At 30.8% G+C, this 27,675-nt stretch overlaps 1 protein-coding gene across 3 annotated transcripts in view; it reads left to right on the top strand.

The window, feature by feature from the left end:
• The window catches only part of LOC127283956 (zinc finger protein basonuclin-1-like), a 528,269-nt gene that overhangs the window by 9,299 nt on the left and 491,295 nt on the right, over positions 1 to 27,675 (top strand). The window contains exon 1 of one of the 3 annotated variants that reach the window (XM_051309165.1): positions 8,381 to 9,725. The exons of 1 other annotated variant lie outside the window; for it this stretch is intronic. In XM_051309165.1, coding sequence (XP_051165122.1) covers positions 9,153 to 9,725 — 573 coding nt within the window. In that variant the 5' untranslated portion in view covers positions 8,381 to 9,152. Of the gene's footprint in view, positions 1 to 8,380; positions 9,726 to 27,675 lie in introns of those variants that run through there. One more of the 3 variants, XM_051309163.1, reaches the window with a different exon arrangement.

Genomic DNA, 27,675 nt, shown 5'->3' with positions numbered 1-27,675 from the left:
ATGAACCGGTATTGTATTTAAAAAAGGACAATAGGTTCTTGTAAGAGTTCAAAATAGTTCATTTATAAATTTTTTTTCCACTTTTTGTGATACAAAAAAGATAACTTGAAGCATCTGGCAACACGGCATTTCGCGTCTTCACGGTTTCCACCGTGCGCGTGCGCTTGTCAAAGTTTTGAGGTTATGCGCGACAATACAAAACAACAGTTGTTGACAACGTATACATAACGTGAGTTGCAGTGTTGCCAGACGTTTCAAAATACCGAGCAAGTCAAATCAGACAAAAATGGTTATTGCTTTAACTAGTTCAGTGAAGGGATGGAACCTCCTTAAGAAATAGTGATTTTTTCTTTTTATTTTATTATTTGAAAAGTGTAAAGAAGAGAGGAAGTATAAAAATTTTATAATAAGGTGCTTTTCTTAACGCACAATAAGTCCTCCTAACCTACATGAGGTGGATAATATAATTAACAAAGGGCGTCAATTACGTAACTTTTGCCAGATTCCACATTCCGGATCTCACATTCAAAATTCGCGGTATTTCATATTCCACATTCCGGATTCTACTTTAAAAATTTCATATTTCAGATTCCACTTTAAAAATTCCGGATTCAACATTTTACATTTTGTATTCTGGATCCCACATTCCAGATTCTACATTCTAAATCCCATATTCTGGATTCCACTTTTTCCATTTAGTATTACACTTACAAAATTCCGGATTCCACATCCCACATTCCAAAAGTGGGATCCAGAATACAGAATATGGAAAATAGAATCCGCAATGTGGGATCCTGAAAGTAGAAAGTGGAATATACGGAATGTGAAATACAGGATCCGGGATACAGAATTTTAAAAGTAGAATGTGGGATATACAGAATGTGAAAAGTGGAATTCCGGGATGAAAAATGTAGGTATTCCAAAAAGTAAACTTGAGTCACATAGTATTCTATACATAGTATACTAAGATCTACCACATAGAAAGGAGAGTATACCGTTCGTATACATATTGGGATATTATATGAATTTTTCCAAATTATCTTGTAATGAACTCCAAAGATAGAGTTTTAATGGTGTCTAATAGATGTCGCATTGTCATATAGACAAAAATTCTTCTTAATAATAAATGTGAACAAAAATAAATAATATTAAATGATAATTAATTTATTCATTAAATATTTTTTGATACATATAAACACCAAATATACACAAAAATTTTTTCTTAAATAACATAATTATACATAATATGTAATACTTAATTAATTAATATACAAGTTAAATAAATAAATAGATAAACTTAAAGAAAAATAACTATCTGAATTAAATATTTGAAGCGATAAGTAATATGGTATATCCTTTATAAAACTCATAATTCCGTACCTGAAAAAAATGTCAACTTTAAGTTGCATTCTAATCAATGATATATTTAAATATTTTAATGTTATTAAATTATTTTTTATAAAAAATTTTTGTGTTATAATATTTTATACAATAATTTATTAAATAAATTATTACAATAGGCAGTGAATACAAGGTTAACATTTATAATATTAATATTATATTATAATATTTAATAAAATATAAATTTCTGGTTAAGTAAATAAAAAATCTATGAAAAACTTACTTGATTTGCTTATAATTTTTTCAGCATATGATTTCGTACCATTCGATGGGTAATTTGTCATTAATAAATTGTGTCACTTAGTTCATACTTTTAAGAGACTTCTGAAGACCTTCGAGATTACTCTGAATACTTTGGTATACTTAGGAAACTAAGATGATCCATTTGAAGATTCAGCTTAGTTTACTCAGTATACTGTCATATGCGTTTCGAATATTACGGAAGACGTTCAGGTATACATTGGAGATTATGTATACAATTAGAATACTATTTGGTATACTCTATATACTTTCAATACCGTTTGGAATACTATTTCGAATATTCCGATTACTGCGTATACTTATTCGCGAATACTATTCATTTTATCCCGGGTAAAAGTAGAATGTGGGATACGGAATGTGTAAAGTGGAATACGAAATTTTGAATGTGAGATATGGAATGTAAAATACGGAATTTTGAAAGTGGAAAAGTGAGATCCGGAATACGGAATGTGAAATGTGGGATCCGGAAAAAGTTACATAATTGACCTCCAGTAAATTGTTATTAATTTTTTTAAATGGAATTAATGTCTTCCATAAAAATAAAACAGCTGATTCAGATACAATTGAAAAATTTTTCCTTAAATTCATATTTTTTGGAAAATGTGATTTTTTATTTATATTTTATTATTTGAAAAGTGTGAAGAAAAAAAGTATAAAAATTTTATAATAAGCTGTTTTTCCTAACTCAGAAAGTTTTTCTAATCCGCACATGAGATGGCATAATTTAATTAACAGAGAATCGTTATTAATTTTGTTTTAAATTATAATGTCTACTCCCAAAAAGCTGATAGAAATACAATTCAAGAATTTTTCCTTATACTTTTTGTAGAAAAAGTGATTTTTTATTTTATAATTTGAAAAGTGTGTAAAGTATAAAAATTTTATAATATAAAGTGTTTTTCCTAATGCACAAAGATTAATTCCCACCCCAAATGAGGTGGTGTGTTATATAATTAACAGAGAAAATTGTTATTAATTTTTTTCAATTAATGTCTCCCAAAAAGATGAAACAGCTGATGCAGAAAAAAAAACAATAGCCTAAAAGCAATAAGCAAACAAAGATAAACAATCAAAGAAACATCAGTCATGGATTTGACCTTCGTATATAAAAGAATGCGTCGAGGCAGAACATAAATCATTTTCTATTTCGCGATCTTTTCCTTGATTGGGGTGCGAGTTGTTGATGTGTGTGACATCCATCATCCACAAAAGAGGACGCGATTTCTAATTTATCGACAATAAGGCGACGAACTATTTTTTATTTTTTCCTGCATCGAATTTATCTGCTATATTTTTAAATCCGATAGTAATAATTATAATAGTTTTTCCGTAATTACAATACAGGAGAATAAATGCTCAAGAACAAAACGTGTCACTAGAGGGTGATCGCACCCTCGAAATAGGGTGTATATGCGATGGACACAAAGTAGGAAGTAAACTATCCAGGGAAAGATTAAGCGTTAGACGTGGGTCGGCACTGATAGAGAGACAAACTAATCCTAAGACTTTTATACTTGAAGGATAAGGTGACAGCAGATAAGAAAGAAATCCACAATTAAGAGACGTCAATCGACCTTTAATACCAAAAGTAATCGTTTGCTCATCTCTTTCTGTTTAGAGCTATCCCTCATCTATATACTTTCAAAATCCAATACAAACCTTCTTTTTAATAGGCCCAAACATCTGCTTTCTATTTATTTAGCCCTATATATATATATATATATATAGATTACATAAGAGGACATAAAATGTGTTTTTTGCCCTATTTTTAAGATCATAAAAAAACCAGACGCGCAAGACAAGTGCGCGACTATATCCCTTGTGCTAATAATATATAGTTTTCGTTTTCTAAAATCATGCAATGCTATTTTTGTGTCTGATCTACGAGTTCCTGTTCTTCAAGTACCTTCATGGACTTAATTACTGTCCTGCACGCATATTTCTCGAAAACCTGTACACGGCCGTCATCTGGCACATAGGACTAAGAGGCACATTTCTTTTGTCTTGAACCGAATATCAAATCAAGTAATGACAGGGTTTTTTTTTCCTCATCAAGCTCCTAGCTTTACATCAAACACATCCTGTCACTGACAATTGAAAGAAAATTTATGATACAAGTGCGCACGAGTACACTTGAAAGGGCAGATTCATGTATACGATCTGAACACATATATATATACACAAAGTTGTAGAGGATGTCGTCGTATCTGTACCAGATGCCACAGTATGCGCTGTCAGCGTTCGACTATTCCCCACCACACTTCGTGTAGGCGTGTCCATTATTCCCCACCTCGCGACATTTCCCCTACATCCCCTTCACAACTCTCCCCACTTCTGTTTTGCCCCTCCGTCGCAACATTCGGAGACAGAGAAGTCTCCCCCTCGCTATTGAGACAGAGAAAGGACAAAACGTCGGAGTGTCTCCACATTCTGTTCCACGCCTTCTCAATTCCCATTGGTTTGTATCTGTCCCCAAACATATCGGTGACACACGCCCACTTTTTCTGTCGCGTCCTTGGACAATTTGCCAGGACGACATTAGAACGGACGTTCTGATATTAATTTTTTATCTCTAATTAGATTAAATCGATAGATTATAGATCTTAGAAATTAGTTTAGTAAATCCTGAGGGATTTTGTTATTCCTGCTCCCTATATTATTATTATTATTATTATATTCAGACAGCTGGGCAGCGCAGAAACTTGATTATGTAATGAAGCTGAAATTCGCCAGAGCGTTAAGTCAAAACGAATTTTAATCGGTCGAGGGTCGATCCCTTATCGTTGGCCTCACTATCTTCAGTGTGACCCACAATTCACATATATATGTATATGTATAATAATCTCGAAAGTTGATTATATACAAGTTTTGTGTTTCTTTTTCGCGATTTTTTCCGTTTAAGGAACAATTAGAAACGTGTCTTATTTACATGCAATTTCCGATTGAGATTGTGTCACTATATAATTGTAGGAGGCTATTTATATTTCTCTTATATTGAAATAACGGTGTTTATATGATTGCTCGCAACACACTTTTGAAATTGAAATAAACCTTCGCAAACCCAAAAAAAGCGAATTAGCTGTTTTGTTCTAAATTCTATTAATTAAATTATATTTTTATTTATTTAACGAAAACCCCGGAACAAAATATATATGGTTTTGAGTTGGTGAGAGAGTGACTTCTATCTTTTTGCTTTTCACGGGTATATATATATATATATATATATGCAAGAGGGGTGTGTATGCGAGGAAACATGAAACGACGGGTGATCTTCGTCCGAACCGAAGATGGAGGCACGGATAACGACGACGGAAATTGAATTCTCTCACCAGTCATCCCGCTGCGAAAGTACATATATATATAAAGTGTGTATATATATACGTAAAGGCACCTTTATACCTATATACGCAACGCGCCAATTCTCTCCTCTGCGCGCGGTAATATAGAGGATATCGACGTAGCTGATGTGCACGAGAGGAGAAGAAGAAGGAAAAAAAGTAAGGAGAAAGGAAGAAAGAGACGCGCGGAACCCTATTCTGTCTCGTCTATAGCTCATCTCCTTTTGTCTCGACAACGGACGCAACAAGGGTATACCGTATACCTATATAGGTATATATACATATGTGTGTATAAAATAATATACCCTATATATAGAATATATATGAATACAGCAACTTATATATATATATATATATATATATATATATATATATATATATATCATCCAGTAAATATAACTGCGTCTAACGAGAAAAGAAGAGCGCCCTTAAAATTCCTTTTCACATGAGAATTTTTGATACAATACGATATCAAAGACAGTTATTTCATAAAATAAATGTAACATTTTTAAGGTATGTCTTAACTGATTTTATGATTTTTAATATAATTAAAGTATTATTTTCATATACAATAAATATATACTATCTCTCATATATGTTATATATATATATATATATATATATATATATATATATATATATATATATATATACTTAAGGAAAAATTCTTCAATTGTATTTGAATCAGCTGTTTCATTTTTATGGGTGACATATTAATTGCATTGAATAAAATTAATAACAATTTACTGTTAATTATATTACCAAAGTAATATAGGAGAACTTTGTGCATTAGGAAAAAAAACCTTATTATATATATATATATAAAATTTTTATACTTTCACTCTTCTTCACACTTTTCAAATATATATAATAAAATAAAAAGAAAAAATCACTTTTTCTTTAAATTATATATAAAGAAAAATTCTTGAATTGTATATCTGATGCACCAGCTTTATCATCTTTTAGGGAGACATTAATTTGAAAAAAATTAATAACGATTTTCTGTTAATTACATTACCTCCCACTTTGGAAAGATTCCCCGGAAAGTGCGCCCTGGAGCTGGTTCTATCAGAATTCCTCCAGAACTTCCAACGTAATTCCGTCGCAATTCCATCGGAGTTCCAAAGAATTTCCGATGGGATTCCGACGGAGTTCCGACGGAATTAGGACTCTAAAAATTTTGAAAAAAAGTAATGGGAACTCCGTCGGAATCTCATTGGAAATTCTTTGGAACTCCGACGTATAAGTCTGACGGAGTTACGATTAATTTTTTTCAAAATTTTTAGAGTCCTAATTCCGTCGGAACTCTGTCGGAATCCCATCGAAAATTCTTTGGAACCTCCAGGGGGGCACTTTTCGGGGAATCTGACATGCCTTTTTTTTTGCCTTCGCAATATATATAGTATATATATTTTGGCTTTCTAAGGTAAATAATTCTTTTCATTATATTATAAAAAGTGTTTTATAATTAAAAATGAATTCAGCAATTAATAAAGATAGAGATAGATATATCTATCTTAATTTGTATACAAATTATAATTTCAAAACGAAACAAAAATAAATGTATAGTATTGGATTTTTTAGGTTATGTACTAATAACAGCAAAATATTTCATTTCGAGTTGCTATTTTATAAAAAAAAAGGTTATTGCTGTCATTGTTTATAATATAGAAGTGGGGTTTCTCAGGGGTTTTTGAGGTTGCTGGTTACGAATATGAAGTCAAATTTTAAAAATTCAAAATAGCTGATCCAATATGGCTGACGATTTTTTAAAATTTGACTTCATATTCAAAAATGCAGCAATCCCAAAAAATCCTGAGGAACGAGTTTTAATAGTAAATCCAACCGCAATTTTCAAAAAAATTTGTATGTTACCAAAAAAAAGTATGGGCCGGGCTATATAGGATACTCGGTCATTCGCACATGATATATATATACTTTTATTTTTATGAGGCTGCGGTGTTATCAATGAAAAAATATTAAAATTTATTTTTCTCAAAAAAGGTTCCGGCGATTATTATTATTTTTTTTTTAAATACTCTGGAAACCTCAAAGATTTAAAATCAACTCTACTCTCTTAATTTGAATCAGTGAAATTTCACTGGTGAAATAGCTAGAAGTCGCGGTTACTGAATCATTTAGTGAAATTTTCACTGAAAATCAGTCATATATCACTGATTTCCAGTGAAAATTTCACTAAATGAATCAGTCAATCTGTATTATCGGTAATGGGTAAAACAGATTGACTGATTCATTTAGTAAAATTTTCACTGGAAATCAGTGATATATGACTGATTGTCAGTGAAAATTTCAGTAAATGATTCAGTAACCGCGACTTCTAGCTATTTCACCAGTGAAATTTCACTGATTCAAATTAAGAGAGAGTATATATATATTCTGAAAAGAATATATGTATGTATAGTGTCAAGTAGGATGAAAAAAGAGTCAGAAAAGTTTATTAGCCTGACAGTAAAAACTTCAAGTAGTATCATAAGGTCTAATAATGTTCATTTTAGAATTAAAATTTTACAATCAAAGGATGCGGTTAAGGGTTAAAGTCATGCGTTAAAAGGAAGAAAAAAGTACCAAAAGGTTTAAGTTAGGATTGAAGTAGATTAAAAAGGTAAAAAAAAAGATTGAAAATTTCATCTCTTGTCGTCACTTCTCACACTACACATTAAAGCAAAATTCTTCCTACGCAATCAATAATATTTTTAAACCAGGGTGTGTTTTGAAATTCAATTTTGTCATCATCAGACGCACTCAATGTAAAGATTTCGTTAGGATCTGGTATATATATAGTAAATGATGAAAGTATGAGTCTTGGGTTTTTTTTTTTTAAATCTATTGTCTGGTATATAGCGGTTTTTTTTGTGTGATTATAATTATAATTATTTATATTACATGTAATTATTTTGACATCACTTTGATTTGAGAAATATGATGATAATAATATTTCAAATAACTATCAAAAGAAATCCTACAAGACGCTCCGATATATGTACTTTAGGACTAGATTTTTTCTCTTTCGTAAAATATCAAGTCTATTTGGTGTGTGTATATATATGTATGTGTAATGGCATGCGCGCGGAAGGCGGGAAGGAAGGTCGACAGTGGCGGTGTATAGAGCGATATCCTCGAAGGTAATATGCTGTCGGGTGTGTTCGGTATGATTCGTTGCTTCTCGTTATTTGGCGCTGGCTGTGCACCTCCGACCGAGAGTTTCACGCTGCGTGGAATGAAACTCGTACGCGATCAGCTTAAACCGGGCCCGGCTGCTTCTTTATACATTATAATATGAAAAAGCATATTATATATATATATATATATATATATATTTCGCGTTCAATTAATCTTTTTCTCATTTTATTTTTAATCAATTGACATCAGTCGATAACAAACAATCGATTGTTGTTACAATTTCCCTTGTATATAGAAAAATAATCCCTCTCCCTTGGTGACGTCAAGAAGATAAAAATTTTGAAAATTAGTGTGTGTAATGCAAATAGAATAGTTTTTTGTTTTAGTGTGGAGAAAAAAAAATTTCTGAAAATACGTGTTTGTGTGTGTGTGTGTGTGTATATGTGTGAATTATCAGGAGCGTTATAATATCATTCGTCCTTACGATTCAACGAGCCAGCGACGAATGACGTTTCACCAGTGGATTGTGGTATGGCCAGGTAACGATCCTCCGGAGGGAAAATCGGATTCGTAGGCGGGGCCTAAGGTCGGAGACACGTGACACGGAAACTGTCACGCCGCCCTTGCCACCCCCCCCCACCTCCCACCTATCCCCACCATCGACTGAAAAACCCGAGCCGATCCGAAGCGGTACTTCGGATCTCCGGTCATACTGATGATTCTCTATTGTTTATATTATATATATAGTTTTAGTGATTTAACTCTTGTTTTTTGTTTTTTTTTTTTATTTTATCGACCCCACACGAAATCATATATTAACCTTGATGATTTTCGTTTTAAAGACAAGTGCGTTTATACACTCCGTACTATTTTATGAGGTTTATATAATTTTAAAATAAACGAAATGAAAATTGCTCCAGAAACCTTTATCCATACCTAATGCTGTAAATTTTAATGGAGAGAATTATTTTAAAGCAATGATATCAGTCTTTTGACATATATATCAATAAAATGCAGCTGGCAAGTTTAGGTGTTGAGAAAAATTCAATTAATGAAGACAATTTAACAAATTCCCGTCATCATTTGGTGACAGTAGTGAAAAATGAAGTAGATGATGATGAATTACAAAATAAAGTGAATGTTAAAGTTGAGGTGTTTGACGAAGATAATTATATAAAAACTAATGAAATTAATCGTGAACAAAATAATGAATTGCAACATCAGGAAATTAAATCCACATTGACACCAACAAGTGGAATTATTGATTATAATAAATTTCCCAGTTATTCACAAATTAATCCCACATATCGTCCCGTCGCTAGTGGATTTGGATTTTCACAATTTTATAGACCATTTTCAAATGAACAATCATCATTGAATCGTGGCGCTTTTAATACAATTGGAACGGATAATTTTTTTGATTTTGATTTTCAACAGAGAAAAGTGAATTCATTTACATCGGGTTTTCCTTATTATACATCATTGCCGTTAAAACGTTCCTCCTATCACGATCAAAGGAATAATATATCTAGACAAGGAAAATGGAGTGGTTCAACTCATAGATCCTTACAGTCATCGACACAGGTTAGTTAATATATATAAGTTTTCAATTAGATTAAAAAATTATAGCATATATATATTCTATTTTTTATTACTCCCGCGTTGTGTAATAATTCTCCAATACCCGCGCGAAGGACATGAATTTCTTAATTACAAGAAAAAAAAAACGCCCAACATATTAACATTCTTCCAAGATTCAGAAATATTTTTACGCAAAAACCCGGATATTGTCTGCACTTATATGAATGGTAATAAACAAGAAAATATTGCAAACTGTCAAAGGTGCTCTCTGATAGTAAATATTCAAAGAAACGCCCACCAATTTTCCTCCATCGTTTTATGACCACAAAAAACTCCTGTCTCGAAGAAAACGTTTCAAGATCATCAGCATAAAGGAACTTCCTGTAATAATAGAAGAATAGCTTATATATATAGTATAGGAGAACTTAATAACAGAAACCAAGTATATAGACAAACACAGGTATCTCTCTCTTTTAGAAATAAATATGTATGTATTTGTATATACTAACTGTTTTAAAAGATATTTCTTTTGACTCAATTTTTTCTCATATTTAAAAATTACACATTTTTTTCTTTTATCTCAAGTGATGGCAAAATATTGTATGTCAATAAACGAAACAAAAGAATTTTAAAAAAAAGTGAAAGGGGAAAATTATAACATTGAATAATATGTCTTTCGAAAGCCCTTAAAATTTTGCCGAAATAAAGGTTTATATATATATATAAACTAAAAGTTGTAACCCTGTATTTCTTAACGCGACGTTCTCGTGAGTCAAGGCGATTCGGTTTCAGTTACCGTGAAACTGCTTGAGGGTCGCTCCGTTATGTCGTTACAATCGTGCGAATGATCGTGAAACGCGTTCCTTATTCTCGGAAATGTCGCATTATTGCGTGTCATTTTCTTAATGGGACACTACTTCAAATTGGTCTTCAAGTTTAGCCAATATATATATGAATTATATATATTTATATATGTATATGTGTGTGTGCTTCGGGTATTTTTTTTATGATAATAACTCCTCAACACTCATTTTTATTCATATAAAATTGTTGGTCAATAAAATTGTTGTTGTTGCTGATACATTAATAACATATATAATTCGAGAATTAACTTGAGCGATTACAAAAATATCGTGTGAAAAAAAATTTGATAAAAAAAGTCTGAGCGAATTAACAATGAAATTAAGAAATTAATAATCTTAAAAGTTCGTGAATCAGATAAATCCTAAAAATATATGCTTTCTAATCCAATTATTATTTTGAAATTCATCCTAAAACTAATTAAATTATACTTCATATAGTGCACGGTGCGCCAGAAGGAGGTTTAAATAAAAATGAATTGGCACTTAAAAATTCTTTTTGATTATTATTCTTAGATGAATAACAAACATTTCTCAATAGTTTTTAAAATCAGTTTACGTGCCCGATTTAAAACAAATTGAGTTTTAAATATTTAAAAATAGTGTTTTATGAGGAACCAGAATTTATTTAATATGTATATATATATATGCGTATAGATAATAGATGTTTTAGATTTGGGTTCATGTAAATTTATTAACAATGAAGTTATTTTCTTATTTCGTTTTTATATTTATGCATTAAGAGTGTCGAACGGTATCTGAAATTCTTTGGCAAGAAGAGAGATTTAATTATCGCTCTGAACGTGAAATAGTATTGATTTTAAAATACTTTTTTCTCGAAACGCGAACACTTTTAACAAAATCAGCCAAAATCCTCATCTTATAAATTTCCTAAATCCAAAAGACTGTACGAATCCATAGAAAAATATGATTGCAAAACAAAAAGTAGAAAAGTAATCTAATAACAGCTGCGACTTTGTGCGCCCTGCATGCTGCTGCCATCTGACGGCGACAGGAGGTAATGAACCCCTCATTACATTACTTTTCGTTTTGTAATCGTGTTTTTGTATGGATTCGCATAATCTTTCGGATTTAGGAAATTTATATAAGATAAGGATCTCTAGCTGCTTTTGTAAAAAGTGTCCGTCTTTCGAGAAGAAAGTATTTTAAAATCAATGTTTATCATTTTCACGTTTAGTGCCGCTTTTATAGAGCGATAATTAAATGTCTCTTCTTGCCAAAAAAATTTCAGAGACCATTCGACTCTCTTAAATAAATTTTGTCACTCTTAAAATCGTTCTTTTAACATTATAATTCAATTTTTTAAAATCGGACACAAACACACTATAGCAATATAATTATTTATATGTAAAATTGAAAATAAGTAATTATTTTATCATTTATTACAGTAGTTATTAGATTAAATAAATTCTGATACCCCATAAAATACTGTTTTTATATAAAAACTCAATTTTATTTAAATCGGGCACGTAAACTGATTTTAAAAACTATCGAGAAATGTTTGTTATTCATCTAAGAATCATAATCAAAAAGAATTTTTAAGTGCCAATTCATTTTTATTTAAAGCACCTTCTGGCGCACCGTGAGTGCTAAATCTAAAAAAAAGTCAATTTTTAACCAGAAAGATTAAAATTATATACATAGTATCAATCTCGAAAAGTAATGCTTGCATTTTTATTGGAATATATTTGGATTTAAATTTCTAGATAATCCGGCGGCGCAGTGAAATGTAAGTGTTTCTTTCACTGAGTTCATGATAACGCTGGACTTAACTTTTAAAAAACTTATTTTTCATTAATAAATTATGTGTTTCGAACAATAATAAAGCACAAAGTATAATAGTAGCAAAATTAACGGGGTGGCTTATAAAAATTTTATAATAAGGTGTTTTTCCTAACGCACAAAGTGACTCATATCACACACATGAGGTCAACGCGCATGAGCACGAAACATTGAACAAATTAATTAATTAGTTGGCCAATACTGGCATTACGTAGGTATAAACAAAAATTTTATAATAAGATGTTTTTCCTAACGCACAAATAAGTGATATATACATATATATACAAATATTATTAACTCTTTCGCGTCGTTGTCCCAGTTATCGTCCATTTTAAAAATATCTCGTATATAATAATTTAAATTATTTTTTAACAATATTTTATTCTTTTTTGGAAATGCAATAGACTTATTAGTTGAAGTAAAAAAATAAAAGAAAATAATTTTTTCATAAATGTTATCTTCAAAATTAAAGTGGACGGAAACTGGGTCTTATAGCTGGACGGAAACTGGAAGAGCCACATATACATATATATAGATAGTAAAAAGGTTTTTGCTAATTTCAATTAGTTATATTGTTACTATTTAATTAGTTATTCTAGTCATTTATAGTTAGTAAAACTATACTGATTTAATAGGTTCTTTTTAAATTTGAATTAGTAATTTTCTACTAATAAAAGAGTGCGCGTATTCGTTTACCAATTGAATTAGTGATAGTTTTGACTAATTTTTAGTAAAAAAAAACTACTATTTGCTAGTAAAAAAACTACTAATTCATGGAGTAAATCGGCTTACTAATTTGAAATAGTAAAAAATACGACTTACTCCATGAATTAGTAGTTTTCTACTAGCAATTAGTAGTTTTTTTACTAAAAATTAGTCAAAACTGTTACTAATTCAATTGGTAAACGAATACGCGCACTCATTCATTAGTAGAAAACTAGTAATTCAGATTTAGAGAGTTAACAAAAAAAAATAGTTAAATTATTTAAGATAGTTATATATACTTTGAATTAAACAAATTATTAAATAAATTAGAATCATATGGTTTTAAAATATTTAATTACATATAGTAAACGTACTTACACTACAGAAGTATACTTAATAATTTTCAAGTAAAAAATCTCAGTTTGGCAAAAATTTAAATTTAGTTATGAAAACATTAACCATATATTAAATTTTTCAATTTTTGTAGACGCGCTTACAATTCATATATAGTCAGGAATAAAAGATTTTTTTTCTTGATCCATATCCCTTTTGTTCCCTGTTGCTGGATTTATATCCATAAAAATTCTGAAAAAGATTATAATTGTAAATATTTGTAATTCTACCTCAAAAAATTTGCAAGGTTTTCTGCAATTCTTTTAGAATAGCATATAAGACAAATGCATAATAATAATAATAATAAATGACAAAGAATTTCTCATTTTCATCATGTAATAAATTGACCTAAAAATTTATGAGATGTAAAAATAATAAAAGGAGAAATTTCTAACAAAAAATATAGTGTGCTCTGTTAAAAGATTCTGAAATATGCTCACATATGGAAATATGTGAAAAATATGATAAATGAAAATTCTATCAAATGAAATATTATTATTCTATGATTTACTTTGATTGTATAGTCCATTATAACTTCCTTTAACTCACTTCCACAATTTTTATTTTTAACAGTTCTTCTTTTCTTAATTCGATAATTATTGTCAATAACCATAATCTTCAATATTTCTTAATTACCATTAGAAATTTTCACTTATTAATCACAAGTTTCCTATATATAATAAATTATAAATTTTTAATGATATTATAAATATTAAATATATATTTATTTTAAATTAATTTACGTTTTTTATATTTAGTAGTCAATTTCAATAATGATAAACTAACAATTTTCTAGTAATTAATTTATATACTTGTCATTAATGAAATTAACAGTTTTAAATTAAATTTTTTTTTTCTAAATTGATAATTAAAATTTTTCGATCAACCCGCAGAATCTTGTATCATCGGCATCAAGAAGGAAATATTTTTGAAATCACTTTTTACCCATATATACGTATAGAGAGGTAACAATTTTCTTTAATTAACCGAAGAAGCTTTTAATTAAACTAAAAGTTATTAATATTATCTATATATTCATATATAAATTAATTTCTATATATAAAAAACAGGTTAGAGGAATAAGCAAATATCTTCATTTATATATTAACCATAATTATATTTATCGTCTGGACTAAATAATGTCAGAGCAATTTTTCTGCACATGAATATCGATTATATATATATATATATATATATATATATATATATATATATATATGTTTAAAGGAACATTATCAAAACCGGTAGACTTTGGTTGTCAGACTGACAGCTAATCGCGATAACGGATTTTTTTTACTTCTGTTATACTATATATATATAGATAATCGTATGCTGATCGGCGCTAACTATGAAGGTATATATATCTACTATACGTACAGTATAAGCTCATTATATGAATGGAGTATTATGAATATTATGATTTAAAATAGCAGAGTCCTAAAAATGAAGGTTGGCCTGTCATCGCAAACACCTTTATCTTTATATACTATATATTACCGTATAGATATATACAATAACGTATGTAAAAATAAATACTGTCTCGCAAAAAAAAGTAAAATAAATAATAATCACGTTCATAAAATGTATTCAATCATTATATACAAAGAAATAAGAAACATGAATAATTGATTGACTTCGTTAGGAAATCAAGAACCATTAAAGTAATCAATCTAAGAAATGACATATGCGTTCCAATATCCTTTATAATACTCGCGCATATATTGGTCAAGTTTGATCTATATATTTTTTTTCTCCTCTATATATTTATCTCATTGAATCTGAATCAGTAAAATTGATATTTTCCATAACGAATAATTATGCCATACATGAAATATATCACTTGTTAACAGTTTTAGAAGATTTTTTGCGATAAATATATATATTTTTTTTTCATTCAAAAAGAGAAAAAAAATTTTAATGGAAATTTTTTTCTCCCTTATAACTCAGGATGTGGATAATATCGGATAAATAGTTTAAAGTATATATATAAAAAGTGTGTGGGCGAGAACGTGTCGCATAAATCGAAGAGGGGTCAAAAATTATGCTACACTCACTCTGGATCAAAATTACAGTGATTATTGCCCTTTCTTCGTCCATTATTTCTTCGCGTCTACCGAGAGCAAACTCCTGGCACCTCGACTTTAAGGTCTCTTATATACATGTATACAATATAGGCCTCATTGGAAATACGCCCAAGGCCTCATAATACAAGGGAAATGGAAATGGTGCGCGAAACGGTTTGTTCAACGATTATCATTTTCTGAAGCATAAAGATGTATGCTTCCATTTTCTCTTTCGGCTCATAGTTTTTTTTTTGTCAATTCTTTTTTAAAGTAGCTGTACTATTCAGTATAGTAGAATTTTTCGATATTGAATGAACTTTAACACATTTTTGAAAAATTATAATACATAAAGAGCATACTTGGATGTTTGATACCACTATTTAGAGAAAGATAAATTTTCTCATCAAAAAAGAATTAGAATAAAAGGGATATGTTTTTCATATTATGGAATGTTTGATATACAGTTTGAAAAATTTTACATCGCTTCTATTTCATCGTGAGCGTCCTCTGCTCTTCTAGAAATCGTATTTATATTTATTTCGAACTAAACACACACCACTTGTATCGCGATTGCAATGACATTAGTGTAACGTATACTCGCCACAAATAAGGGCATTGAATCGATGCCGATTCGAGTTCTCCTCTAGTATATATATATATATATATATACATTTCATCCTCGTTTTTCTTATACCAGAAAAGCCGCGCTCGCGCTCTCCCGATTTGTAACCAATCTCAAAGTACATAGATTTATATTGAGTGCGGAGAAATTTAGAGTCCCCTAGGTGCGAATCATTAAGGAAGAAAGATGAATTTCTTTGCATATGCAAAATAGCAACCTAGAATCGATGTGCACCTGCAGAAATTGCCTTTTTCGGTCGTCGATACGATTTTAGATTTCACATCTATATAGATTGTGAATCCTAAATAGCGATATGTGTTTCAATACTTTCTAAGGGTTACGGTTTTTATGGAAATGAATTTCACATAGCCAAATAAGAATTAAGCAGCAGTGGTTTTTTGTGAGGTATGAAAAGCACTATATTCTAAAATTTTATTTATGGAACAATTCGGTTGTTATAGGAAGAACACCTGATTATAAAATTTTATATATGGAACAATTCGGTTATTGCCTTAGTGAGTTAGGAAAAACACCTTATTATAAAATTTTATTATAGGAACAATTAGGTTGTTGGCGTTGTGAATTAGGAAAAGCACTATATTCTAAAACTTTATTTATGGAACAATTCAGTAGTTATAGAAAAAACACCTGACTATAAAATTTTATATGTGGAACAATTCGGTTGTTATAGGAAAATCACCTTATTATAAAATTTTATATATCGAACAATTCGGTTGTTATAGGAAAAACACCTTATAAAATTTTATATATGGAACAATTGGGTTGTTATAGGAAAAACACTTTATTATAAAATTTTATTTATAAAAGAATTCGGTTCTTGGCATTGTAAGTTAGGAAAAACACCTTATTATAAAATTTTATTGATGGAAAAATTCGGTTCTTGGTTTTGTGAATGAGGAAAAACACATTTTTATAAAATTTTATTAATGGAACAATTAGGTTGGTTGTTGGCGTTGTGAATTAGGAAAAGCACTTTATTCTAAAATTTTATTTATTGAACAATTCGGTTGTTATAGGAAAAACACCTGATTACAAAATTTTATATGTGGAACAATTCGGTTGTTATAGGAAAATCACCTTATTTTAAAATTTTATATATGGAACAAATCGGTTGTTATAAGAAAATCACCTTATAAAATTTTATGTATGGAACAATTCGGTTAATGCCTTAGTGAGTTAGGAAAAACACCTTATTATAAAATTTTATTAATGGAACAATTAGGTAGTTGGCGTTGTGAGTTAGGAAAAACACATTATTATAAAATTTTATTAACTGTACAATGCGGTTATAGGAAAAATACCTAATTATAAAATTTTATTTGTGGAACAATTCGGTTGTTATAGGAAAATACCTGATTATAAAATTTTATATGTGGAACAATTTGGTTGTTATAGGAAAATCACCTTATTATAAAATTTTATATATGGAACAATTCGGTTGTTGTAGGAAAAACACCTTATTATAAAATTTTATTTATTGAAGAATTCGGTTCTTGGCATTGTGAGTTAGGAAAAACACCTTATTATAAAATTTTATTAATGGAACAATTAGGTTGGTTGTTGGCGTTGTGAATTAGGAAAAGCACTTTTTTCTAAAATTTTATTTATTGAACAATTCGGTTGTTATAGGAAAAACACCTGATTTTAAAATTTTATATGTGGAACAATTCGGTTGTTATAGGAAAAACACTTTATTATAAAATTTTATTTATGGAAGAATTCGGTTCTTGGCATTGTGAGTTAGGAAAACCACCTTATTATAAAAATTATAAAAATTTTATCAATGGAACAATTCAGTTCTTGGCTTTGTGAGTTAGGAAAAACATCTTATTATAAAATTTTAACATACATTTTAAGGATAGGCGACCTTATAATGATTCGACAATATTAAATTGTTATTTCTATATTGACAATTTAAAATTATTGAATGGACTTAGTTTTTAGTAGCCATAACAATTCTTTTGTCTTCGTATGATATTTTATATTTTTTTTTTGTATTCCGATGACCAAGGTGATGATGATGATGAGTCTTTTGTAAAGTCTGTCACTTTCACCTTGTCGAATAGATTTTGACCCTTCCTTCACCTCCAGATGTCGATGCCTTTTTTGGTCTCCAATATACAAAATGAGTCTTTTATTTTTGTATTTATCGGATCGTCATATGAAATGAAGAAACGGTAGACGATCGATCACTAGTCGATGAAAAAGAGCTTGTGGCATTTTTTTTGCGCCGTTTTATGACGGTCAATGTATATATATATATGTATATATGCTTAATAATTCTATTCTTTGCCGTATGGGGCGCCATCAAGAAGATAACCCACTGTGAGCGCGTCAACGATTCCACGTCATATGTGAAGGTATATATGTGCCGGATATTATTTCTCATCAGGGCACGTCCATCATTCTCTTCCAACATGTATACGAGAAGAGCGCATCTTAATGTTGAATATATAACTCTCGATAATGTATTCAAATTTCTATAATAATAATCTTGTTTTACATTCTTTCGTATATAACAAATGCATTTCATGAAGACATTGCTATAGTCAAAAAAAAAAATAATAATAATAATTCCTTGGTGCAGTTAAAATTAATGACAGATTTTACCAAAAACGCCTTTCGGTGAATAGTTTCAGAAAACTAATAATCGCATTTGTTTGCGATGATCTGAATATGACAGTTAATTTTTAAATCATAGGAAGTTACCGCTCGCCAGATGCGTTGCTATTTTGAAGTTTGGAGCCTCTTTGTACCTGAGGGCACATCACCCAATAAACGCAACACATGGCGTTATGGCGCGAGGCAGAACAAATTCGTCTCGTATATCTTATATATATATACATATACCAAAAAAATACGTCACGCTTTCATCGTGTAAACATATTTGACAATAGTCTTTGTTTGTTTACCGTTTTTTTCCAATTCTTCTTTAAATTTTAAGTCAGATAATCGAATCATTTTCTTTATCCAACACTGGACTAAATCGAAACTGATTTTCCAAAAAATAAATATATATAATAATTAATTTCTTAATTAAAATTTAAACACTTGGAAAAAAAGAATATATTGATACTTCCGGAACTTGTAATATGGTTGAGTAACCCTTCAATTCCGCGGCGGTAAATAAAAAAGCGGGCTTCAGGTTATTAAAGGAAGGATGTCAGTCGTCGACAGGCACTCGACAGGGCGCGTGCGCACCAAAACCGCAAACCGAAACCACACGCTAATTATTTATTCTTCGTTTTGCCCTCGTTTCGGTTTTTGATGTGGCGTGACGATTGTCGACGCGTCGTCACTGACTGTGTGGATATGCGCCCTTTCTACATTTGAAAAAAAATATCATTTTAATGCATTATAATTTCATCATTAAGCATTGAGATGTATGCTCATTAGTCTTCTATAATTTGATTTCAAAAGTTCATAAAGAGAATAGCATACATTATAGATGACAGGCACTTTTTTGATGATATAGTATAGCCTAAAATTAATGTTGGTCCATAGTGGTATTACTATATATAAAAAAATTATAATAAGTTGTTTTTCCTAAAGCACAAAGTGACTCACTTTGACTCTAAAAAATTAATTAATTAGGTATGGTTCATACTATGGCGTTACGTATAGGAATACAAAATTTTATAATAAGGTGTTTTTCCTAACTCACCAAAGCCTTAAAGAATTTTTTCAAGGAACAAAAATTAATTTATTTTTTTGCAGATTTTGATATTATAACCTTTGTACTCCCAAGGATTGATCAGAGCGTTAGCAGTACTTCCTTCTGTGCAATCACTGCCATTCCTGGAATTGGAACTTACAGAACGAATTGTTTCATAAATAAAATTTTATAATAAGATGTTTTTCCTAACGAACAAAGTGACTCATTTAGCGCGCATGAGCATGGAACATAAGGTGTTTTTCCTAGCAAAATACATTTGTAATTCCAATAATCAGAATTGGATCAACAATTCAACTATGATAGCAATTTAAAAATTCTTAAACCACATCACTTCTTCGTGTAGATTTCCGCTTTTTATAATTTTTACCAAGTCTTGATGTTTGATGAACATCCCTCTCGTGTACAGGTACCTCATCATCACAATTCTTTTCATCTTCCAATGGCCATGTCTTGCTGGTTAAATAATGATTAGGTTCGCCTAGCTTCATAATTATACTTTGTAGTGAAATAAGACGTGTTCTATAAATCACATAGAATTTCTACAACGTGCGCGGTTGGCCTCGTTGAACGTTTACTAGCCGGTGCATATCACCAAGCTGATGTATAATTTCTTATCTCTTATCTTCTTGTGATTTTCTGACGAATTGACTCGTTAATCGTCTTTCACTCGTCCCCGTTTACAGACAGAGAGATGAGAGACTACATACATACATATACAATGTGCGTATATCGTCAGTGACTTCTGTGACTGCCGTATACATATATATATATATACCTCTCATAAGCAGATGGTATGGTTGAACGTGACCCGGTGATTCTTTATGGCGTCATTAAACGAACAACTCATATAGTCGCGCATAGCAAACATTATTATAATCCGACCATGGTGTGTGTGTTCGTTGAATGTATATAGAAGCGCGTGATTACGTTAGAAAGCACGAAATGACTTTGGTCAGCGAACTTTTACGATTGCTGACACCTCACCGACCCAGGAACGCAGCAGAGGCAATATTACGACCGTGAATATTAAAATAATTGATGCCGCGCCATAAAACGGCAAACGTCGATGTCCCTGTGTTCTTATCCGCGTGTAACTTCGGACTCACGCGCCGCAAATATTATACAAGGATCTTTCTAAAGACACCTGTCTCGTATATATTCGACATACTTATATGCTTTTGTCACGGTTAAGAATTCACTTCATCCTATAGCTTCTGTTCGCTTATATATATATATATACGATATGCGAAAGTTTAGATGACTTTCGATAAAGAATCCATAGGTCATCGATGAGGTTACATATTACATAAAAAGCGCTTCTGAAAGTCTTTTGAAAGGAAATGATGACACACACTCTTTAAAATAAAAAATAATTAATTTCGATCGTATTAAAATTCAAACTGTTTGTGTCGGTTTTGTCCTGAATTTATTAAAAAAATTGAACTTCGGAGAAAAAATTCTATTTGAAAAAAAAAAATTAGCACACATATAGGAGGCAATGAAATCTGTATAATCAGATTTTACTGTGAATTATGTTTGAGTACTTTTCTCCAAATTCAGCAACCCCTCGAGAATGTAAACTGTAGTTATCGGCAAACATCCCTGATCCTATCAAGATATTGAGAAGATACCATCCCTCTCTCCTTCTTCAAAATCTTCCCTGCATTCTCTGCCATATCCTCTCTCACTTGTCCTCCATCCCTGATCGTGAGTATCTTGTCTCAAAGTTCAAGACTTAGAGTCACTTAAGCGTAAACTTTGATAACAAGAAAACTTCCATTGTGATACCAAACACGACTTTGAAACTTGTAAGATATTCCTATTTAAAAAATTCTTTCTCATTAGATTCAAAAATTTGTAACGCGCTTTTTTATTGTAAAAAAAAAAGGAAAAGTAATGTGAGTAAATCTTGATGGTTTTCAGTCATTTGATACATGAATAGATATACTATAAATTTTTACACAGCGCACGAGAAACATGAGAATAATTCTATTCCATAATATATATATATATATATATATATATAAGGACGCTTTTAAACGACGCATAACTTCTCTGATGTTCTGCGCTCATGTATATATATATTTATTGATATGTCGCAACAAGACATGAACGTGAAAATATTGTACGAAGAATGTTAATTTATTTGACAGGTGTAATTGATTTTCTATAATTGACTGTTTGCAATTTATAAATCATTTAGGATAAATAAAAATTAAATACAGCATCATATTTTAAAATTGGGTTACAGTAATGCTACTTCTATGACTCCTATGTGATGATTATATATGAAAATTGTAATTTGTATATATATAGAAAGAAATAATTTCTCTTTCCCACAAGTAGATTTTGCATAAGTATTATAACGGATATTTTTTTATTGTTAGATTAATTTTCATTTCCCCACGTTGAGTGCCATTTATAACGGAAATTATTCTTTAATTATTTTTTTTTAGTATTGTATTAATAAATTTGATCCGATTCCATAATCATGAATTCTGCAATTTTGCAAAACTTCTCATATCAGATAATTAAAGTTGAATTTTTTTAAAATCAGATTTGTATTTTAGTTCAAACGACTTAAGGATAGGGTCAACTACACGTAGGCGCGAAGGTCCGATCGCGTAAATTGAGCTTTACAACATGTATATATGTATTATATGATGCCGTTGATCGTGAGATGGTATTAAAGCACCATGTTGCCGTGGGTTTAGGATAGGTGTGTTTTCAGCTCGCAATGCGAGTGTGAGAAAGAGAGAGGATTGGAGTCGATCCAAGGCGACAACAGGGGTTCTCGTATGGGGCTGTTCTTCACAGATCTCAATATACATATATATATATATATAAGGGTACACACGTACACAGATAAAGGCGGAACAGCGTGTAACGATGTATCAAGCGCCCCTGGCGTGTCCTGCTATAGTTGATCGTTGCTTTGAAACGCACCGCATCGCCGCACGGTTCTGTATCATGCATTTACACGCTCCCAATGCCTAAACGAGAGGGACCGCTCTTCTTGTTCCCTCACATATGGACACCTATTAATTCTGGTACTTTCTTTAACTTACCGCATTTACAAGAAGTGAATTCAATATGTGGAATTGATTTGTTTTATTGAATCGTATAAGTTTGCTTTTTTTTTTACTAACTTTCTTTGCGACAGGAAATTTTGTATGTTACAATTTCTTTTGCCATTTTAAGTTATCACTGCAAAATGCCAAGATACCAAATTTGCGAGATTTTCATTTTCCAACGCGCTACTTATCACAATTTTTTTCTTTGTATTATTCTTTGAATATTAAAAATTATTAAAGCCGCAAACTTAAAAATTTCATTAGCGAAACAATTCGGTTGTTGGCTTTGTGAGATAGGAAAAATACCTTACTATAAAATTTTAATATACATTTTAAGAAAAGGCGACTTTAATGATTCGATAATATTAAATTGTTAGTTTTATATTTACAATTTAAAATTATTGACTAAGCTTAATTTTTAGTAGCCATAACAATTCTTTTGCCTCCGTATGATATTTTATATTTACTTTATACTGAAATTTTATTAATGGAGCAATTCAGTTCTTGGCTTTGTCAGTTAGGAAAAACACCTTATTATAAAATTTTATTTATGGAACAATCCGGTTGTTGGGTTTGTGAGTTAGGAAAAGCACTTTAGTCTAAAATTTTATTTATGAAACAATTCGGTTGTTATAGAAAAAACACTTGATTATAAAATTTTATATATGGAACAATTCGGTTGTTATAGGAAAAACACCTGATTATAAAATTTTATATATGGAACAATTGGGTTGTTATAGGAAAAACACTTTATTATAAAATTTTATTTATGGAAGAATTCGGTTCTTGGCATTGTGAGTTAGGAAAACCACCTTATTATAAAATTTTATTTATGGAACAATTCGGTTGTTGGCTTTGTGAGTTAGGAAAAACAATGGAATACTTTGGTCTGCAAGTTCTAATTCCAGAAATGCCTAAATCTGTACCTCCTCAAGGAAGAGATAATTGTACTGCTGACGCACTGATCAATCCTTAGTGGTACAAGGGTTGTAATATCAAATAAATCTGCAGGAAGATAAATTAATTTTTGTTCCTTGAAAAAAGTCCTTAAGGTTTTGTGAGATAGGAAAAACACCTTATTATAAAATTTTATTTGTGGAACAATTTGGTTGTTGGCTTTGTGAGTTAAGAAAAGCACTTTAGTCTAAAATTTTATTTATGAAACAATTCGGTTGTTATAGGAAAATCACCTTATTATAAAATTTTATATGTGGAACAATTCGGTTGTTATAGGAAAAACACCTGATTATAAAATTTTATATATGGAACAATTGGATTGTTATAGGAAAAACACTTTATTATAAAATTTTATTTATGGAAGAATTCGGTTCTTGGCATTGTGAGTTAGGAAAACCACCTTATTATAAAAATTATAAAAATTTTATTAATGGAACAATTCAGTTCTTGGCTTTGTCAGTTAGGAAAAACACCTTATTATAAAATTTTATTTATGGAAGAATTCGGTTCTTGGCATTGTGAGTTAGGAAAACCACCTTATTATAAAATTTTATTTATGGAACAATTCGGTTGTTGGCTTTGTGAGTTAGGAAAAACAATGGAACACTTTGGTCTGCAAGTTCTAATTCCAGAAATGCCTAAATCTGTATCTCCACAAGGAAGAGATAATTGTACTGACGCCCTGATCAATCCTTGGCGGTACAAGGGTTGTAATATCAAAGAAAGCTGCAGAAAGATAAATTAATTTTTGTTCCTTGAAAAAAGTCCTTAAGGTTTTGTGAGATAGGAAAAACACCTTATTATAAAATTTTATTTGTGGAAAAATTCGGTTTTTGGCTTTATGAATTAGAAAAAACACCTTATTATAAAATTTTCCTTATGAAATAATTCGGTGATTGGCATTGTGAGTTAGGGAAAATACTTTATTATAAAATTTTATTTCTCGAACAATTCGGTCAGCAAGATTAAATTCCAAAAATTTCTAAAATTCTATCTCCTGAAGAAACATATAATTGTACTGCTGATGCACTGATCAATCCTTAGGAAGACAAAGGTTGTTATATCAAAATCTGCAAAAAAAAATTAATTAATTGTTTTTCCTTGAAAAAAGCTTTTTGAGTTAGGAATAACACCTTATTATAATTTTTATTTATGGAACAATTCGGTTGTTGGCATTGGGAATTATCAAAAACACTTCATAAAATTTTATTTATATAACAATTAAATTGTTGGCTTTGTACGTTAAGAAAGACACCTTACTATAAAATTTTAATTATAATTCGATGACAATCATACTTATCGTAACTGAATTTTAACGATAAGTATATCGAACAACACCTTTTGTAAATATTACATACAATGTATCCCTTAAACTTAGAATTAGTTTTAGAGAATTATTGATGTAACCTTACGTAGAATTTTAATACGATTTCCGACGGTATTAAAATATATATATTCCTTAGAGAAGGTCCTTAAGGCAATCACAGAATATAATTTTCTTCTTTCCTTACATATATATATATACATGTCTGTGTTTATATATATCGCTACCTCTCTTGATCGCGTGCAGGAAGACGCGTGCGATTATCGCACGTGCTGAATTGCTTCTTGTTGGGGAGGGTTCGTGGCATTGTCTATACACAGAGTACTTTAAGCTAAAATTATTATTGTAGCAGTTGTCCAAAGTTGATTTAGAGAAAAGTTTCTGTGGTTCTTGCGGGATAAGTGTTAACTCTCGAAGTATACATATATACACACTGATAATTTTACCAAAGCTCCCCTTTTCCAAAGTATCAATCTTATTTTAAGATAAATCATAAATTTTAATTTAACAAAAATAATAAAACCTTTTCAATTTTATAATTAAAATAAAGACATATAACTATTATCTTAAACTAGATAATGTAACATTTAGTTTATGTCCATCTGTTAAATCCCATCCTTCTCTATATCCATTCTCTCTATATATATATATATATGTCAAGAGAGAAATATATATATCTCTGCTAAGGTCCGTGGAATCTGGAGCGAGATGGGATTTCGTTTAGGTAGATTCAGGGGATAGAGTTGAGTCGTTGCGGATGTAACCGGAGCCAATGGAGGTGGGGTTCGACGAGGGGGGGTTTTTAAAGGGGGGTATCCAAACCTCTGGCAAGCAAGGCGGACAACCCTTGCCCGGGGGTCCGTGAGACGGTAACCCGGGGAAAGGGTATCTGTTGTCATGGTCCCTGATGCTCCATTATTGATTAAAGATGGCTGGTTGGATGGCTGACTCCCAGTGCTATGACGCCATTTTAATATGCGCAATTATAATGTGTACCCAGACCACGTCAAGTAACTCTCAGAGTGTCTCACTCTTTGCGTGACCCTCTGCTCTTCTTTGTTTGCCCTAAAATCAGCGAGGGGAACTATAACGTAATTGAGGAGTTAATTAGGACGTGTTTGGCACTTTAATTGGCTACGTCGGTCAATACGCGCATATATAATTTAATAATTTCCCTTTGTTATATATTAAAATGAATTCAGGAGTATATTAATAATATTACAATGCACATCAATGAATTTATTATTTAAAATTTTTTTATAAATGCGAAAAGATTTGCAAACCTTATAGTGCAATAACAGTTGTGCCCAAGGCGGTTTTTTTTGTTGCAAAAGTCATATCTTGTAAACAATTAATTAATCGAAATATTATATAGACAATGAATCATTTATTATATCGCTGTATGGTATTAGGTATACACTATCTTAGACATTAAATAGTCACATCTTAGACATTAATTTTTCATATCAGATGTCTCATGTATTCACGGCGTGTATCTAGTATCTATTATTATATAGTAAAGGAGTAAACATTTATTTTTCGAAGCGTCTCGAACGTGAGAATATATGAAATTACACAAGGGAAAATGCGCCTGATCGATAGGAAGCAAGTGGGGCGTTATCGAAGGAGGAAGGCAAATATTGGACCCCTGTAGCGGAATTGTGAGAAGATAGGGTTGACGACAGCTCGTTAGCGCCATCCCAGCTTTACAATGGCGTCGCGACGCTGTTGATATCGGATAACGTGCATTACGTGGGCGTCACCGCGCACAATGCCAATACATACCACAACACGTGATATGTCCCGCAAAACTTGGCATATACAATGCCCGTAATAGGAGAATTAATGCGTATTGTGTGTGGTCCTCTGCTCATTCTCTCTCTCTCTCTCCCTCGAGGGGCAACACCAGATTACTGATAGTATTGTTCGCATACAATTTCTGCTTGCAATTAATTTGCCGAACAACGTTCGCCTATCCATTGCTCTGACATTTTTCAAGTATATACTGACATCGCGACGAGCTGTTCACTCTGTGATGAAACACGCAGTGATGGGTGGAGTTTGATTTCTATTTGTTTCCATATATGCCCATCCGTCTATCAAATAGATGTATTATTTTTATTTATTTAGACAGTGATTGGAAATCCTTTTGTAGTCATTGTAATTTTTATTTGTCTATTATAGAATTAGGTAGATTTGTTAGTTGAGGGAAAGCGAAGATAGGGGAAAGGGTTCTTCTTCCGAAATAGGGGAATTGACTGCGTCGACGATAACATGCATCACAAATCGGTTGCAACAAACCTTCACTAGCGACTGTTCATGGAACAATTCGGTTGTTGGCTATTTGTGAATTAGGAAAAACATCTTATTATAAAATTTTATTTATGGAACAATTCGGTTATAGGAAAAATACATTATTATAAAATTTTAGTTATGGAACAATTCGGTTGTTGGC

The sequence above is a fragment of the Leptopilina boulardi genome, unplaced genomic scaffold (assembly GCF_019393585.1).
Source record: "Leptopilina boulardi isolate dan_hultmark-lab unplaced genomic scaffold, ZJU_Lbou_2.1 LbouV2_316, whole genome shotgun sequence".
In the NCBI taxonomy this organism is placed as follows: domain Eukaryota; kingdom Metazoa; phylum Arthropoda; class Insecta; order Hymenoptera; family Figitidae; genus Leptopilina; species Leptopilina boulardi.
Note: the sequence above shows the minus strand (reverse complement) of the source record. Positions and strands in the feature narration are given on the sequence as shown.